Here is a 17,768-nt window from a genome sequence, read left to right as displayed (position 1 = left end):
AGTGTGATGAAAATGGAAATGAGGAGACACCTTGGGGAACACAAATTCACATTCGTGTATAACAGTACTTTAAGATTGGTTCTTCAAAGAGTTGAACCCCTCTGGCTATATACAATGTATTCTTTTACTTAAATTATGTAGAGGTTACCATTTTATTTTCCTTCAGTATTAGCTATTCACAGACTGCTCAATTCTAAATGATATGTTACAACATAAAGACACACAATATTTGTACCATATTAGGTAATGTTGTGTAACCTGAGGATATTTCCCAAATACCTCAATAACAGCCCTATTTGACAACTTTAAAATTATTTGAAAACATTCAGTTCTGTCTCTTTGGGAACACACTCCCGTTCCCCCTCCCCCTCTAATCTCAAGTATTCCAGCTAATTGTGGCTGTCTAAGCAGCAGTTCTGCAGAAAAGGACCTGGAGATTACAGTGAACAAGAAGCTAGATACGAGTCAGCAGTGTGCCATTGTTGCCAGGAAGACCAACGACATCTTGGTATTAGTAGGAGCATTGCCAGCAGATTGAGGGAAGTGATTATTCCCCCCTCTACTCAGCACTGGTGAGGCCACACCTGGAGTATTGCGTCCAGTTTTGGTCCCCCCACTACAGAAAGGATGTGGACAAATTGGAGAGAGTCCAGCGGAGGGCAACAAAAATGACTAGGGGGCTGGGGCACATGACTTACGAGGAGAGGCTGAGGGAACTGGGGTTATCTAGTCTACAGAAGAGAAGACTGAGGGGGGATTTAATAGTAGACTTCAACTACCTGAAGGGGGGTTGCAAAGAGGATGGAGCTCGGCTGCTCCCAGTGGTGGCAGATGACCGAACAAGGAGTAATGGTCTCAAGTTGCAGTGGGGGAAGTCTAGGTTGGATATTAGGAAACACTATTTCACTAGGAGGGTGGTGAAGCACTGGAATGGGTTACCTAGAGAGGTGGTGGAATCTCCATCCTTAGAGGTTTTTAAGGCCTGGCTTGACAAAGCCCTGGCTGGGATGATTTAGTGGGCGTTGGTCCTGCTTTGAGCAGGGGATTGGACTAGATGACCTCCTGAGGTCTCTTCCAACCTTAATAGTCTATGATTCTATGACTTGCCCATGTAACCAAATTTATCAGATCATCTCTTCTCTGATTGCTGTTGCTACACACTACACTCAGTTTGCGTTATTGCTCTATTGTATTAATTTTTTCCTCAAATATTTTAAAATATTAAACAGCCCCTCCCGAAGTACCATCGGAATATTCAGGGATTATATAGCTGTATCTTTATTGTTTTTCTATAATTCAGAGTAATTTTTGCACTATCCAGATTATAATTAATCTATTTCAATCCTGCATTTTAGGCACTTACCCAGATGTAGATATTGGCACTAGCAAACAATATATAGTTAGTGAAATTACATTGTATTTTACTAAGCTTTCTTACTGAAAAAACATGGTACTATAAGGGTTCTGACGGGGCAAGGCCAGATGGCTATAGAAAAGTAGTGGGAGATAGATATATTAGCTTCAAGCTAAACAAATCCCTGGTACCAGGATAAGTTAAATGGCAGCTGCTCCAGGTCAATTAAGACACCTGGGGCCAATTAAGAACTTTCCAGAAGGCAGGGAGAACACTAGGTTGATTGGGACACCTGAAGCCAATCAGGGGCTGGCTGAAACTAGTTAAAAGCCTCCCAGTTAGTCTGGTGGGTGTGGATGTCAGGAGCTGTGGGAGGAAGTTGTGTTGTTGGAGAGACTGAGCAGTACATACCATATCAGGCACAAGGAAGGAGGTGCTGAGGTAAGGGTGAAGTGGAGCTTGAGGAAGTGGGGTCTGCTGTGGGGAAGTAGCCCAGGGAATTGTATGTGTCAAGTTTCTAAAAGGTCAGCTACCATAGCTGATGCTATTAGGGTCCCTGGGCTGGAGCCTGGAGTAGAGGGTGGGCCTGGGCTCCCCCCTTTGCCCCCCTGATTAATCACTGAGACTGGGAGACAACAGAGACTGTGCAAGAGCGGATAGCTTCTCCTTACCTCCCTTGCTGGCTTATGATGAAAATGGCTCAGTAGACTGTGACCCTTGTCTCTAGAGAGAGAAGGGTTATGTGGAGGGTCACAGTGAGCTTCTGAGGCTAGCAAAATCCGCCAGGAAATGCGGGACCCATGGAGACAAGGACAGAGTTTTGTCACAGGGTATCTTAAACAATGTAGTCACATTAACCAAGCTTTATAATTGTATATAATTATCACTTTCAGTCAAAGAGCCACAACCCAACAAGCTAAAAAAGGGGGGCAGCACACGGAGATAGGAATGTACTTAGTCCAGTTACCCCATGGAAGAATAGTAATTCAAAATTAATAAAAAAACCAAGGGTAATGATCCCATACAAGTGAGAGACTGGTGAACTTGAAAAGTTGGCAACTGAAAAGGATGAACCACATTTCCTTCAACTTGTCAAGACTGGGAAAAACAGAGGTATCAAATTTTGAAAACCATGACTGTAGGAGCTCCTGAGAAACACTCAAGGGAAAAAAAAACTGGTATCAGATCTGCCTTCCAACATAACCAAATAGTTGTTTTTGTTACTCTATAATAAACCATACTTATGTGAACAGGATTTTTTATTCTAGTCAACAGTTTTTAGGTAATAATTTTCCATGTGCAAATGATTTTTTATGAAAAATTTTCCTATTACAAAGATGTTAAAACATTTGGTCTCTGTTTTCATGACAATTTGATTGTGAAGTGCTGTCCTATCTCTGGAGTTTAAAAAAAAAAAAATCTAATTAAGAATCTGGACAAACCAAACTATTTCATTGTTAGACTATGCTTTTTTCTGGTTACTAAGGGTATGTCTACACTTACCATGGATCGACGCTGTGGCGATCGATCCTCTGACGGTCGATTTAGCGGGTCTAGTGAAGACCTGCTAAATTGACAACAGATCGCTCACTCGTCGACTCTGGTACTCCACCAGAACGAGAAGCATAAGGTAAATCTCCCGTCGACCCAACGCAGTGTAGACACTGCAATAAGTCGACCTAAGCTACATCGACTCCAGCTATGTTATTCACGTAGCTGGAATTGCGTAACTTAAGTTGACTTAACCCCGCAGTGTAGACCTGCCCTAAGATTACTTCTATCAATTTTGTTGCAGCTGTGGTCAATTTGCTAGCTTATGTTGATCGCATTTTAAAGTGTGCCTGTGCACTTTGAGATAATATCCCACGATAGTAAAGATTTCAGAAGTGAGTGGTAAAGTGTCACAACATTTGGAATTTTCAGGAAACAGATCTTGCAGTATATCAGCTAGTAAACAATTTGAATTTGTTACTGTATATATTGGGAAACAAAATCCCCATTTTTGCACAGAAACTATCCAACAATTTTCAGACAGACACACTGCTCATGTTGGTTTTCCTTAACAGGTTAGTACCCTTCACAGATTTTATTTGATTCTCAATTTTAGGTTGCAAGCTGCTGCCAAGTAGCAAGGGAGGACTTCTGTTGTGACAGAGCTACAAATAAAAGTAGTGCAGTGGAGCGAGTTCTAGCAAGGAAGTCACGTGGTTGAGGGCAGGATTTTAAAGCACGCAACTTATTTCTAAAACAAAGCTTTTCAGCAAATGTTTGTCCCTGCTGCCATAACCACAAAGGAGACTAATTTATGACATTACTTCTCCTTCTCCAAGATAGACACATCTTAAGATCTAATGCTAGGTTAATCAAGCATGAAAGCCATGGCCTCTTCAGCCAGAAACAATCTGTCTGCTTTTCTCTCATTTCAGTCTTTAACATAAGAACAGTTATACTGGATCAGACCAATGATCCACCTAGTCAAGTATCCAGTCTTACAACAATAACCAGTGCCAGATGCTTCAGAGGGAATGAACAGAACACAGCAACTTACCAAGTGATCCATCTCCTGTCATCCAGTCCCAGCTTCTTGCAGTGAGAGGTTTAGGAACACCCAGTGCATTGGGCTGCGTTCAGGACCATCTTGGCTAATAGTCATTGATGGATCTATCCTACATCAACTTATCTAATTCTTTTTGAACCAAGTTATACTTTTGGCCTTCACATCATCCTCAGGCAACAAGTTCCACAGGAGAATGTAGGTTGTGTGATCTACTTTCTTTTGATTGGTTGGTTTCTTTTGTTTGTTTTAAATCTTACCTATTAATTTCATTGGTAACCCTTGGTTTGTGTGTTATGTGAATGAGTAAATTCCTTCCTTATTCACTTTCTCCACATCATTCATGATTTTATAGACCTATCATATCTCATCCCTTAGTTGTCTTTTTTAAGCTGATCAGTTCCAGTCTTTTTAATCTCTCCTCCTATGTAAGCTCTTCTTTACCACTTAGAATTTTTGTTGCCCTTTTCCAATTGTAATATATCTTTTTGAGATGGGGAGATCAGAACTGCACACAGTATTCAAGGTGTGGTCTTAACATGGATTTATATAGTGGAATTGTGATATTTTCTTTATCTATCCCTCTCCTAACGGTTCCCAACATTGTTAGTTATTTTGTCTGCTGCTGCACCAGAGCAGATGTCTTTAGAGAACAAGGACTCCAAGATCTTTCTTGAGTGATAACTGCTAATTTAGACCCAATCATTTTGTATGTATAGTTGGGATTTTTTTTCCAATGTGCATTACGTTGCATTTACCAACACTGAATTTCATCTGCCATTGTATTGCCCAGTCACTCAGTTTGGTAAGATCTCTTTGTAACTCTTCGCCGTCACTTTGGACTCAACTATCTTGAGTAATTTTTCCACCTCACTGTTATCACCCTCTTTCCCAGATTTATGAATGTGCTGTACAGCCTAAGTCCTTGGTGGACCTTGCTATTACCTCTCTCCATTATGACAGACTGTTTCCTATCTTTTAACCTGTTACTGATCCATGAGATCAGTTTCCTTATTGTACAAAAGGGGATTTTCAACTATCAGAGCCTTATAAAAAGCATATAATTTACAATTGTAGGCACAAAAGGTATTTTCTCTTCGGTATGATAGAGAAGGAAAGATTAGTGAAACTTTACTCACTCACCCATGGTGGATAAATGTATATATTTTTTTTTAAAATCAAAAAGTTGGATTTTTAAATTTAAATTTGAAGTCACTGGCTAAGTACTAAACCAGCTTTTGACAGCAATAGCCTCTTCTGCAGGCGCTTAAAGAATATTTTTCTTTTAAACCAGTTCAACTGAACAACTAGAGTTCAATCAAAGTTGAAAAACTGTTTGGAAGTTGAAAAAGCTTGTTTTTCTCTTCCAAATCTATCAATAAAAACAATGAGGATGAGATCTACTAGTTCTAAAATCTTGAAGGACCTGGTGACCAGAAACAAATCAGTCCAATTCATTAAGTATAGCTAATACTTTGTTTTATTAAATAGTTTTAAATAAGAAACATGCTGTGATTTTTTTTTTCTTGTGTATCCACCACACTTCAGGTAGCTTTAATTTAATAACAATTTGAAAATGCTGGTTTTGTGCATTTTTAATTTCAATGTCTTCTAAATGCAGCTAGACACATCACAAATAACTGATCACTCTCTGTAATAAATAAATGTCATTCATCTAAAGTGTAAAAATTAAGAATCGGAATAAATGTATATTAAGATATAGAATTGCTTAAGTGTGTATACATATAACATTCTCCGAGTTAGCAAAAAGTACCAAAATTAGTATACATTTAGTATTAATAAAGACTATATTTAGTTGCAAACCACCATGTTTTAATGGTTATACCAATCAACAAGAATCACTTTTTTCTTTAGGAAAAGAACTGAAAAGTACAAATGCAAAACAAGATTAAAAATCCATTATTTTAATCAAAGTTTCCTGCTTGCAGATTTAACTAATTATAGAAATCACCTTGATTTAAAATCAATCCACCCAGCACCCCCCTCAAACAAAGTTACTTGAGTCCCAAAAGATAGGCCTTTGTCAATAAAGCTATTCCCTGAAAGTGAAGTTTAAAAGTGAACAGTTTGTTTTTGAAAGCACACAAGGTTTCTAATAAGAAATTGAATTTTCTGGAAGTCAGGGAGAGAGGAAGAGACACACAAAGTTACATAAACCTGGCCTCTCTGTTTAAAGATGCCACTGCTAAATTCTGCCAGCCATAATTAAAAATTCCTCCAAGAAGAATCAGGACTTGAGCTAAGTTTTAGTTAAGAGTGAAAGATTTTGCCTTTAAGACGTCAAAATATCCTCGTCATGCACATCCAATCTATGTTGATTACCTGGAAACCATTTCCTTTCCTTACTTTAACTCAACCCATACTAGATTAAGAATGCTACAGTTCTGGAATCTAAACAGGATTATATGTAATAGATGTTCAGTCAAAATAATAATCACATTAGTTTTCACATAATACTTACATATACAAGCAGCTGCGATGAGACGACAGGCAACATAAGGAGGCTCACAAGAAGGGAAGACAGGCTGCACAATGTAGTTAGCAAAGGTTATTGCAATAATTGCCTGACTAGTTGGCTCAACAATTAATAATGAGGTCCATAAGCGAATAAAAGCAATAAAGCCCCCAAAAGCCTCCAAGATATATGCATAGCTGGCTCCTGACTTGGTAATAGTGGTTCCCAGTTCAGCATAGCAGAGAGCTCCAAACACTGAAAAAATCCCCCCAGTTGCCCAGATTATTAGCGACAATCCATAGGAGGCACTGTAGATGAGAACTCCTTTAGGCGAGACAAAGATACCTGAACCAATCATGTTGCCTACAATGAGGCTGATTCCATTAAGCAAAGAGATTTCTTTCTTCAGCTGCATTGTTTCTTTGTTTCTTTCATACATTTCACAGCTGTCACTTGAATCTGGCTTGCCTGCTTCCTTGATGGGAGAGTATCCAGCCAACGAGTTATGAGCCACTGTACCATTTGCCCTTTCTTCCATTGTGGAATTGTTGTGTATTCTCTAACACCAATCCCAATCTAAAACAAAATTACAGACAGCTAAAAATTAACAACATAACATTGTCTAACCCTTCACATCAATTCTTGTTTCTGCTTGGAGCGTAGGACTGACTTGTGTAACCTCATATCCCTCTTTTGCTACCGTGTGCTATATGATTTTGAAAGAGGGTAAATCTTTGGATGGTAAAACATGACATTTGAACAAGTGACAGTTTCAAAATATCCTAGAAGAAAAAGGTGAAAAGAAAAATAAATGGTGCTGATTTGCAAGGGGGGGAGTTGTGGGGAAGCACAGAACAGAGGAAATTCAAAGGTCATTGACACCTGTCAGTAGAACTGGAAAGATCAAAAGGGGTAATGGAGGTGTATAAAGAGAAAGCACAGTACAAGAATGAACAGAAGGTGGAAGTAGTGAAGATGACAAGTCTATTACAATATAAAACACATTTCAATTAAAGTTTTATTCTTTCCTCTTCCATAACTAATTGTTTTTAAAAGCACCCAAGCATACAAAAGTGGAAAAAAAGGTGTGGATAAAGCTTCTGAATGGTTCACATTTGATTTTCCTTGACTTCAGAGCTGAACATCTTACATCTCAAGTCTCCAGAGGCTCTTCCCCTCCCTCCTTAAAGGATCACTGCTGGCCTTAACACTTAAACGTAAGATTATACTAATATCAACAATTCTGAAATACAGACAAGTTTAGAGATGAAACAATCTGATTAAATACAAATTGATCTTTAATTTGCATTGACACTAGCTTTCATTCAAAATCTAACTTCTGATTGGATTATCAGAAGTTTCATAAGAACGAGCCTACTCCTTTCCTAAAAATGTGCTATCATTTTCATATGCCCTTGCCAAGCACTAAATCCTGAGTGCACATTTCAGTGGCCTACTGCAGAGCAGAAAGATGCAAGTCTGGGTGAGATTTGGCAAAGCAGTTGCTCTAGCAGAGAAATCAACTGTTTTATCTTGCATTATATTTTCTTTATAACAGAAACTTAATTAGGGGTATTTCATTCCAAAAGTAAACTTTTTATCTTGAAATTGATCCTGGCACTAACTTAGTGAAGAGGGAAAAGGCACATACAAAGTATTTATGGTCTGATTTTCAGTAGGTCCAACATATAATTATGCACACAATTCAGTATTTGTGCCTGAAAGTAATAGATGCATCTACCTGGGCATACAAGTATAAACATATTTGTTCATGCATTTATGGTCATTTTCACTCACTCTTTGTTCACGCAGTTACAGATTCTTCCTTTTGAAAAAAATCAAATCCTTACTTTGTTATATTGTCAACATTATACTCTACAATGTAAGTTAATTAAAACATTCTGATCTAATATACTTAGAACATGTTCTTACTCTTTCAAGCCATTTTAAATATTTTAAACCAAGGGAAATAAATATGTAATCTACATGGAAATGACATGTAAAAGCCATTTACTGGAATGGAATATAGCCTGTTCACATTATGTCCAGTATGAGCCTTCTATCTCTTTTCATAAAAGAGAAAATGCAGTAAGTATCCAAAAATAGTATTATTTACATAAATTAAAATATTGACTGCATTTGAAAGACTATAATATTACAAATAGGTCTGCTGAATTATTGCAAATCCTCCCTTAAGACTTTTTTTAAAGATTTAAAAGATTTGTTTAAAATGTTAAACTTTTATTCTGTCAGAGCAAACAGTAATGGCATAATACAGTCAAACTCAGCCATATTTGGAAAAAAGTCATCCCACACAAACATCTGTATTACAGAATATACCTGTGGCAGAGCTCCGTCCTTCTCCCTGTGGGTCCTGCGCTTCTAGGCGGTTTATGCTAGCCTCAGAGACTCACTGTGACGCTCCACGTAGCCCCTCTCTCTAGGGCCGGGGTTACACTCTACTGAGCCCTTTTCATCATAAGCCAGCAAGGAAGCTGGTGAGAGAACTCCCACAGTCTCTGTCCCTATGGGCTTATTCCCAAACAGTTTAGCCTCCTGTCCCGACGGGGGCCTGTCTTCCCCTCCCCGGAGGTGTTTCTGTAGTGGCAGGTTGGGGGGAACCCGGGCCAGCTCTCTACCCTGGGTTCTGGCCCAGGGACCCTAATAGTAGCAGCTGTTGGCAGCTGACCTTTCACTGCCAGACTTGCTACATTTCCCTGGGCCACTTCCCCACAGCTCTCCCGCTTCTCTCTTCTTCACCCTTACCTTAGGGCTCCCTTACCGATGGCTTGAGGGTGTCTTCATTAACTAGCCCTTCAGCCGCACTTCCTCTTCCCTGGCTCTCCTCTGCCTGACGGGAGTGAGCCCTTTTATAGTATCAGAGGGCCTTAGAGTCAGGTGGTCACATTAGCTTAATGGCCTCATCTGGCTCTTTGCAGGTTAATTGGAGTCAGGTGTTCTCATTAGCCTGGAGCAGCCCCTGCTCTGGTCAGTCAGGGAACAGAAAACTGTTAACCCCATGGCCAGTATATCTACCTTCTGTTATTCTGCTACACCCAACTGGCCTGGGTCTATCACAATACCATCACAAGTAAAAGAAAAGAGTTTCCAAAAAAAAATTTATTTTAAAAACTGGATTTATTCTCCCCAAATGTTAAGGGTTCTGAAAGGTTCAGGATTTCCCTCCTTCCCCATAGTATCTGGCATTTATTTTCAGAGGAAAAAAGCCCAACCAGAAAATAGGTCATGGAAAATTTGTTCCAATATAGCCATACACTCACAGTATGTTGAAACATAGCCTCTTCCCCCACTGAAATCTAGGAAGGGGAGGCAAAGCCAGGTCTGACTGTTTATTTCATTTTAGCACGGAGTGAGAGAGTCTAAGGCCCAAAATCATACCAGCTCTTCTACATTCCTGTCAGTGCTGTAAAAACTATTTGGCGAGACGATGTTGACAGTCAAGGATGTTATTTGCTAGTGAAGATATAGATAAAAGCTTTACTGATTAAGAGAGCCTACTGAGTCTTGAGGAGCTAATTCTACTGTAATTATGAAGCACTATGGAAATGGATTTGTTTAGTCTATAACTTTGTGGATGCTAGTTTAATAAGCAGTCCTATATTTAGAAAACTTTTCCATCCTCTGTTATCCCACCATTTCTCCAGTGGGCTGGGCTTGTTGACTAGCTGATGCCAAGCTTAAAGTAAGTGTCTGAGGGAATTCACATACACATAGCAAGAACTTCCATCACTACAATAATCAACATCAGTACAGCCTCTTGACAGACCCAGCATATGCCTATCCCAACCTTCTCTCCCCTCCCAACCTCCAAAAAATCAAAGGAAGAACTCAAGTTGCTTTCTCTATCCCTTGTTGTTCTACTCTGGCTGATTTCTTGTTGGTGTTGTACCAGAAATGGGCTTTGAAAAAGGACTCATGATATTTAAAATTTAGGTCTATTGGTATGCTTTTAAAGACAGATTAGACTATAAATAGTTATAATTTTGCTAAGAGATTAGACTGGCTAATCACAAATAAGAGTAAATACTCCAAAATTTGTTTTAAACATAAAAAATAGCTAACAATCAAACCAGGTGTTGTCATGACAATTTGATGATGCAAACTAGGATTGAGGGTTATCATTAGAGATCAGTTTAAAAGCTGATTTTTTTTTCTCGCTTCTACTTTGAATCAAACTGGACACCTGCTGGAACTATGTTTAAGATAGCAGCCCCTTCTGGGGAGACACACTAACCTCTAATTCAGAGGCTCTCAACCAGAGATATGCATACTCCTGGTGACACGCAGAAGTCTTCCAGGGGAGACATCAACTCATCTAGATATATGCCTAGTTTTACAACAGGCTACATAAAATGCACTAGCCAAGTCAGTACAAACTAAAATTTCATATAGATAATGACTTGTTTATACTGGTCTATATACTATACACTGAAATGTAAATGAAAATTTATATTCCTATTTATTTTGTAATTATGTGGAAAAATGAGAAAGTAAAGAATTTTTCAGTAATAGGGAGCTGTGACACTTGTATTTTTATAAGCACATAGTTTAAGTGAGGTGAAACTTGGGGTATGCAAAACAAATCAGACTCCTGAAAGGGGTACAATAGTCTGCAGAGGTTGAGAGGCACTGCTCTAACTCAGTGAGGATACTGAAACCATTGCTAGGACATCTAAATGCTATTTTGAAAATATTGGGTATTTATTCTTAGTTTTGTATAGTCAAGCTATAAAATAGTACAATATTTTAAAGCCCCCACTTACACTATGAAACAAGATGTGCTGCAAGAACTCCTCTTAAAACACAATTTCAGGAAATATTTGCAGTGTTTACGGTATTCTTACACTGGCCAATATAATTGCTTCTATTGAAACAGCTTTCAAAACATGGCCTGTTTCATTGTGTAGACAGGGTCTTAGTGACTCAACAAACATTGTTATGAACTTATTCACACACAAACCCTAATCCTGCAGAAAGATGGTGGATTTAGACTTTCGGTACCAACTCAGAACAAATGCCACTCAAGTTTACATTCAAATGCTAATCCCAGAGACATTTAAATACTGTAGCTGGAAACCCCTGGTCCAGCCATGATTCAAATCCCTTCACTTGCCCTTGCCACCACCCCAAACTTAAGTTCCTTGCCTACAAGGTCCTACACAACTTAGCTTCTATCTATCTGTTTTCACCTGTTACCATACTCTGCTTTGCTCCACACAACTGCTACAATGTCCTCTCACACTAGTCTACATTTTCCCATATAGCCCTTTCTGTGGAGAATCTCACACCTGACAGTCCGCTCCCCACCTTCAAGCCCCTCCTGAAGTCACAACTGTAAATGTTTACTAAATGGTAAATCTTGCACAAAATGTGGTATTAATACATGCACATAACAGTTCACTCAGTTAGTTAGATGCAAGCTATCCTCTAGTCTTATTTTATATTGTCAGTTATGACTGGTGGACCTTCAGCACAGGGACTGCTTGTTTGTCTATATAAATATCTAGAATGCTACTTGTGCTATGTAAACAATACAGATAAAGTGTCTCTACAAGCACTACACCTAATCTTAACTGGCACCAAAACTTATCAGTCTCCATCTAACCAAAGAAGAGTGTAGAATGCGGAAAAATTAGTGAACAAAACTGAAGCGGTGTCAAAGTTAGAAAAAACACATACTGAGAACAGAAAATATTTACTAAAACCCAGGTTTCTGCCAGAGACCATTATTAGGCACAGAAAATAGAAGGCTGGGAGAGAAGGAGACAAAGGTGCAGTGCAGTGTTTTCTAGTACATGACAATTCCAGGTTCATACTCCCCAGCATGCCCATTTAGCTCAATGCCATATACCAGCATGTCACTGGCACAGTGTTGTTTTATTGCTGAATTATTACTCTCAAATGATTTAATACCTTTTAAAATCACTTTGGTATCCTAAAGGTCAGTAAGCAGGATACCTCAGTGGGAACCCCAGACATGGAATTTTATTTCCTACAGAATTTTAAGAGGCTGGATGTAAGGAAATATTTAAAAGTAAGGAATAAGATCTTTCCCCAGTGGAAGTCTATTTGTGTGGCTCCTGCTCTATAGCATGGTAGTTTACAACACTACCAAAAGACCCATGAACTTCAATTAACTACAGTTCAAAGAAAGGTTAGGGGATGCTAACATTAAGTCCCTTGGGGTCAGGATCCCTAACTCTCTTCCAGACCTGGGATGGGAGCCACTTCCCCTTCTCTCTCTCTCTCTGGAGGTGGATTGGGTTACAGCACCTGACCAGTCACTGTCAGATCCCTCCGCAGCTGATGCCTCCCTCCCTGCCCAGAGTTATGCAATTAGCGCTGTTAAAAAATTAACACATTTTGTTTTCAGTTAATCACAGACATTAACAGTGATTAATTGACAACCCTAGCTGAAACTATAGTAAAGAACGGAATTATCAGAGACCGATGAACACAATACGGTGGGGAAGAGTCAACATGGCTTCTGCAAAGGGAAATCATGCTTCACCAATCTATTAGAATTTTTTGAGGGGGGTCAACAAACACTTGGATAAGGGTGATTCAATGAATACAATGTACTTAGACTTTCAGAAAGCTTTGACAAGGTCCCTCACCAAAGGCTCTTAAGCAGCCATGGGATAAGAGGGAAGGTCCTCTCATGGATCAGTAACTGGTGAAAACATAGGAAACAAAAGGCAGGAATAAATGGTCAGTCTTCCTAATGGAGAGAAGTAAAGTGCAGGGTTCCCCAAAGATCAGTAATGGGACCTGTGCTGTTCAACGTATACATAAATGGTCTGGAAAAGGGGTTAAAACAGTGAGGTGGCAAAGTTTGCAGACTGTATAAAATCACTCAAGATTGCAGTCTGCTTCAGATTGAACTAAGAGTTACAAAGGGATCTCACCAAACTGAGTGACCAGGCAACAAAATGGCAGATGAAATTCAATAATGATAAATGCAAAGTTATACACATTGGAAAAAAATCTTAACTACTCATACAGAAGAGAAAGATGTTGGAGTCATCATGGACAGTTCTCTGAAAACATCTGCCCAATTTGCAGCGGCAGTCAAAAAAGCTAACAGAATATTAGGAACCATTAGGAAAGGGATAGATAATAAGACAGTATCATAATGCCACTATATAAATCCATGGTATGCTCACATCTTGAATATTGCATGCAGATCTGGTCACCCTATCTCAAAAAAGATATATTGGAAAAGGTACAGAAAAGGGCAACAAAAATGATTAGTGTTATGGAACAGCTTCCATATGAGGAGAGATTAATAAAGCTGGGACTTTTCAGCTTGGAAAAGAGACAACTAATGGGAGAAATGATAGAGGTCTATAAAATCATGAATGGTGGGGAGAAAGTGTTTTTTACCCATTCACATAACACACAAACGAGGGGTCACCCAATGAAATTAATGTGCAGCAGGTTTAAAACAAAGATAAGGAAGCACTTCTACAGGTTGACTGTGCGTTGTGTGAAGAACTCATTGCCAGGGGATCCTGTGAAGGCCAAAAATATAACTGGGTTAAAAAAAAATTAAATAAATTGATGGAGGATAGGTCCATCAATGGCTATTAGCCAGTCTCTGGGTGTCCCTAAACCTGACTGCCAGAAGCTGGGACTGGGCATCAGGGAATGGATAACTTGATAAATTGCTCTGTTCTGTTCCCTCCCTCAGAGGCATCTGGCACCGGCCACTGTCAGAAGAAAGGACACTGAGCTACATGGACCATTGGTCTGACCCAGTATGACCATTCTTATGTTCTTAAGCATGACATCTTTCTGTACAATCTAGTTTTTGCATGGTTTTTTTCCACATAAAATTGGAAGATGCTGCAGGTTCACTATATAAGAAAATGGAAGGAAGAGGAGCAGTTCTCAAACTGTGGTTCAGGACCCCCAAAGTGGGTCATGACCCCATTTTAATGGGATTACGAGGGCTGGCGTTAGACTTGCTCAGGCCCAGGGCTGAAGCCAAAGCCCAAGCCCCACTGCCCAGGACTGAAGCCGACGGTGGGCTCAGGCTTTGGCTTCAGCCCTGGGGGGTGTGGCTCAGGTTACAGAGCCCCCCCACCACCACCATCTAGGGCTGAAACCCTCAGGCTTTGGCTTCGGCTCTACCCACCTTGCCTAGGATGGTGGAACTCGGGCTTCGGTTCAGGCTTCGGTCCCACCCCTCAGGGTCATGTTGTAATTTTTGTTGTCAGAAGCGTGTTGAAGTGTAAAGAATTTTGAGAACTGCTGGATTAGAATGTTAAAAACATTAGGGGAGGAAGGTTTTTAGTTGGATCCTGGGGTGACGGATTCTTCTTAAAAGTGAGGGGGACCATGAGGCTCCACCCACTCTGTGGTCCCTGCCCCTACTCTTTCCACTGAGGCTCCACACGCCACCCCCCCCCCCCAGTCAAGCCAGAATCCAGAGCCCAGCTGGGGAGCTTGGATCCCTCCACCTGCCTGCCATGTGGGGGCCCCAAGAGCAGCCACCAGCCTGCATCCCCGCCCCCTGGACCCACCCATCCAGGGCAGGTGGAAGCTCTGTGGCTCCCCACAGCTGCCTGCATGGCTCTTACCCTGAGCCGGCTCTGGCTTCCAGGCTGGCCAGGGCCTCGGGGGCAGAACAGCCGCAGCCAGGCTGTGGCAAGAGCTGCCTGGGCAGCTGTGGGGAGCCACAGACCCTCCACCTGCCTTGGGCAGGGGGCCTTTAGGGTGGGAACACAGGCTGGGGGATGTTCTTGCCCCATCCCCCCAGGCAGGTGGAAGGTCCAGGGCTCCACAGCTGCCTGGGCTCTCCGGGACACTCTTACCCCAGTTGAGCTCCAGTTTCTGGCCTGGCCAGGGGGTGGGCCCTCAGAGGGAAGAGGAGGGGCAAAGGGGTAGGCCTATTCACTTTTTAGCACCCCTGGCTGGATCACGTTTACTACTGGGGGAATTCTGTGCCAAAGTATTAAAAATTTCTGAGCACAAATTCTGCAAAATTCTCCATATTATTTGTCAAAATAACACTATATAATCACACCAGTTTCAATTATTTTGGTAATTTATTTCAAAATACCTGTCAGCAAGTACATCTGTAATAACAGACAATAAAAGTTTTTTGACAAATAGATTCTAACTAGACATAGATACAGAACTCTGAACAATAATTCATTTAAACTACAATACAGAACCATATTTCCCTTACCACTCAGAAGCAGTGCAAAGGCTTGAGGGAGTCAGGGGTAACAGAGGACCTGAGGGAGAGGGAAGTAATTGCTGGGAGGGAGAGCCTGGGTGTGAATTTGGAGAGTTGTTGAGTGTGGATTGGAGAAGTTTGGAACAGGTTTTGGGGGTAGGGTGGGGGGGAATACCGTCTCCATGTGTCCTTGCACCACCACTCAGTGAGCCCTCTCCCCCCCCCCATCCCCAGGTGGCCCTGCGCCTCCATTCCCATTCAGCTCCTGCCCCAGTCTGTCCTCCCCCAATAGACCTTATGAACCCCAGTCTGTTAACCCCCCCCAGCAGTCCCATGTGCCTCACGCTGTCTGTGCCCCCCATATCTTATGTCTCCTGATCTGGCCCCCCTGGCAGGACACTACTATGAAGGTAGCCTCTTTTCTGCCCTATCAGCAGCTAGGATTGGCCCAGGAGCAGCTGCAATGTTCTAACACCACAGTGGCCCCTGGTGGGTAAAAGGCATAACTTCTACTGGAAAGTTGCTGCAGTTATCTTTTGCGGGGGGGCAAAAAATTCTGCTCAGCACAGGAATTCTGCACATGCACAGTAGCACAAAATTCCCCCAAGAGTAACATGTTGCAAGACTGGTTTACAAGTTTGCCACATCTTTACACCATTTTAGAAACCTGTCAAAACTAGTTAACGACAGCAGTCTTACCAAAATCCAACAGAATCATATGAATTTTGAGGTTTTAAACCAAGTCTCTCTAAAGTGACAAGCCAAAAAAGAGTTAGGAAAATGTCCTATATGGGATTACTTTTTTGAACCCTTTTATATTCCACTTTTCTCATTTGATTTGCCTCAAATTTACCAGAAAAAAATCCTGACATAAGAGCATACAAATAAAATTTCTGGGAGATTGGTTTAATTACTGTGGAATTGGGGATTGAGGTGTGTAAAGCATCTTTTAAAAGACCAATTTTGGAGGAATGCTAGTCTTCTATTCTAAAATAATGCATGGGTAAAAAGTCTGAGGCAATACTAAGGTCCATTAAAAGCAGAATTTTTTAAAACTATCTTTGATATGAAACTCATTTCAGGTTATTATTTAAAGGGTGTGCTACCAAACTGGATATTTTTTAAAAGTTAGTTAATAAAAATCCAATTGTCCCTTCTATTAAGGTTCTGATAACAGCATTCATCACCCCTGTATATGCATGCAGTCAAACAGAACAACCCACATGGCTAAAAGGAAGACTAATTTTAACTTCAATAAGCATAAGAAAGATATAATGGTAGTTTCAGAACTAAAATGGCAGGGAATCTACACACATTAGACTTATTACTGGTTATGACACACCAGAAAGTTATAATGCCTAGTAACTACATTACAGGAAGAACCGTATCTACAGACGTTCACTGTAATTTGAGTCCTTTCAGTACCACAGCAACAGGGATACATCTATGAGCTTCACCCTCAATTCTGTGAAAAGATCTTTGTCACATCTCTCCTTACTAACAATCAGAAGTTGCAAGAGATTTCAGATGTTCTGAAGGGAAGCCAACTGAGGCTATGTTTACTCTGCACACCTTACAATGGCACAGCTGTGCCGCTACAGCCACGCCTTTGTAAGCTGGGAGAGAGATTGCCCAACAACAAAATAAAATCCCGCCCAATGGGGGGCGGTCGATTCGTCGGCAAGAGAGCGTCGACACCGGCATTTTTTGTCGTTAAAACTTCTGTTGTTCAGGGGTGTGTGTTTTTTTCACACCACTGAGCGACAAAAGTTTCAACAGAAGTGCAGTATAGAGAAGGCCTAAGTGCTGTAACACCCTGAGTACAGTAGAGGGTTCCCTAAATTGACCAACTCTGTGTTCCGCAGTTTAAGCGGACCTAAAGTTCTTCTATTTCAGTTTAAAAAATAAATCAGACTCAAAGATACTTCAGAGTCTGGTAAGCTCCTTACAGCAGGGGATGGGTCTTACTCATTTGTGTAAATGTAAATACTTACAGTGATATAACATGAAGTTTTCATTCCTACTACAGATCCCCAAAACTACCACAGGCCTCTCACACCATGCTTTAAACCTGCTATAGATACATATGGCTGAGAGCCCAAGCAGACACTGACAAGGTCTCAGAAATAATAAATTAAATAAATAAATAAAAGCTCCAACACATGGATCTCAGAGG

General features: G+C 40.7%; 1 protein-coding gene across 6 annotated transcripts in view; it reads right to left on the bottom strand.

The window, feature by feature from the left end:
- The window catches only part of SLC7A6 (solute carrier family 7 member 6), a 59,435-nt gene that overhangs the window by 33,998 nt on the left and 7,669 nt on the right, over positions 1 to 17,768 (bottom strand). For 4 of the 6 annotated variants that reach the window (XM_043526539.1, XM_043526537.1, XM_037878241.2 and 1 more), the window contains exon 2: positions 6,391 to 6,960. In XM_043526539.1, the coding sequence (XP_043382474.1) occupies positions 6,391 to 6,922 (532 nt within the window). In that variant the 5' untranslated portion in view covers positions 6,923 to 6,960. Of the gene's footprint in view, positions 1 to 6,390; positions 6,961 to 9,150; positions 9,252 to 14,545; positions 14,570 to 17,768 lie in introns of those variants that run through there. The other 2 variants (XM_037878242.2, XM_043526540.1) reach the window with 2 other exon arrangements.

This window comes from Chelonia mydas, chromosome 12 (assembly GCF_015237465.2).
Source record: "Chelonia mydas isolate rCheMyd1 chromosome 12, rCheMyd1.pri.v2, whole genome shotgun sequence".
Lineage (NCBI taxonomy): Eukaryota > Metazoa > Chordata > Testudines > Cheloniidae > Chelonia > Chelonia mydas.
Note: the sequence above shows the minus strand (reverse complement) of the source record. Positions and strands in the feature narration are given on the sequence as shown.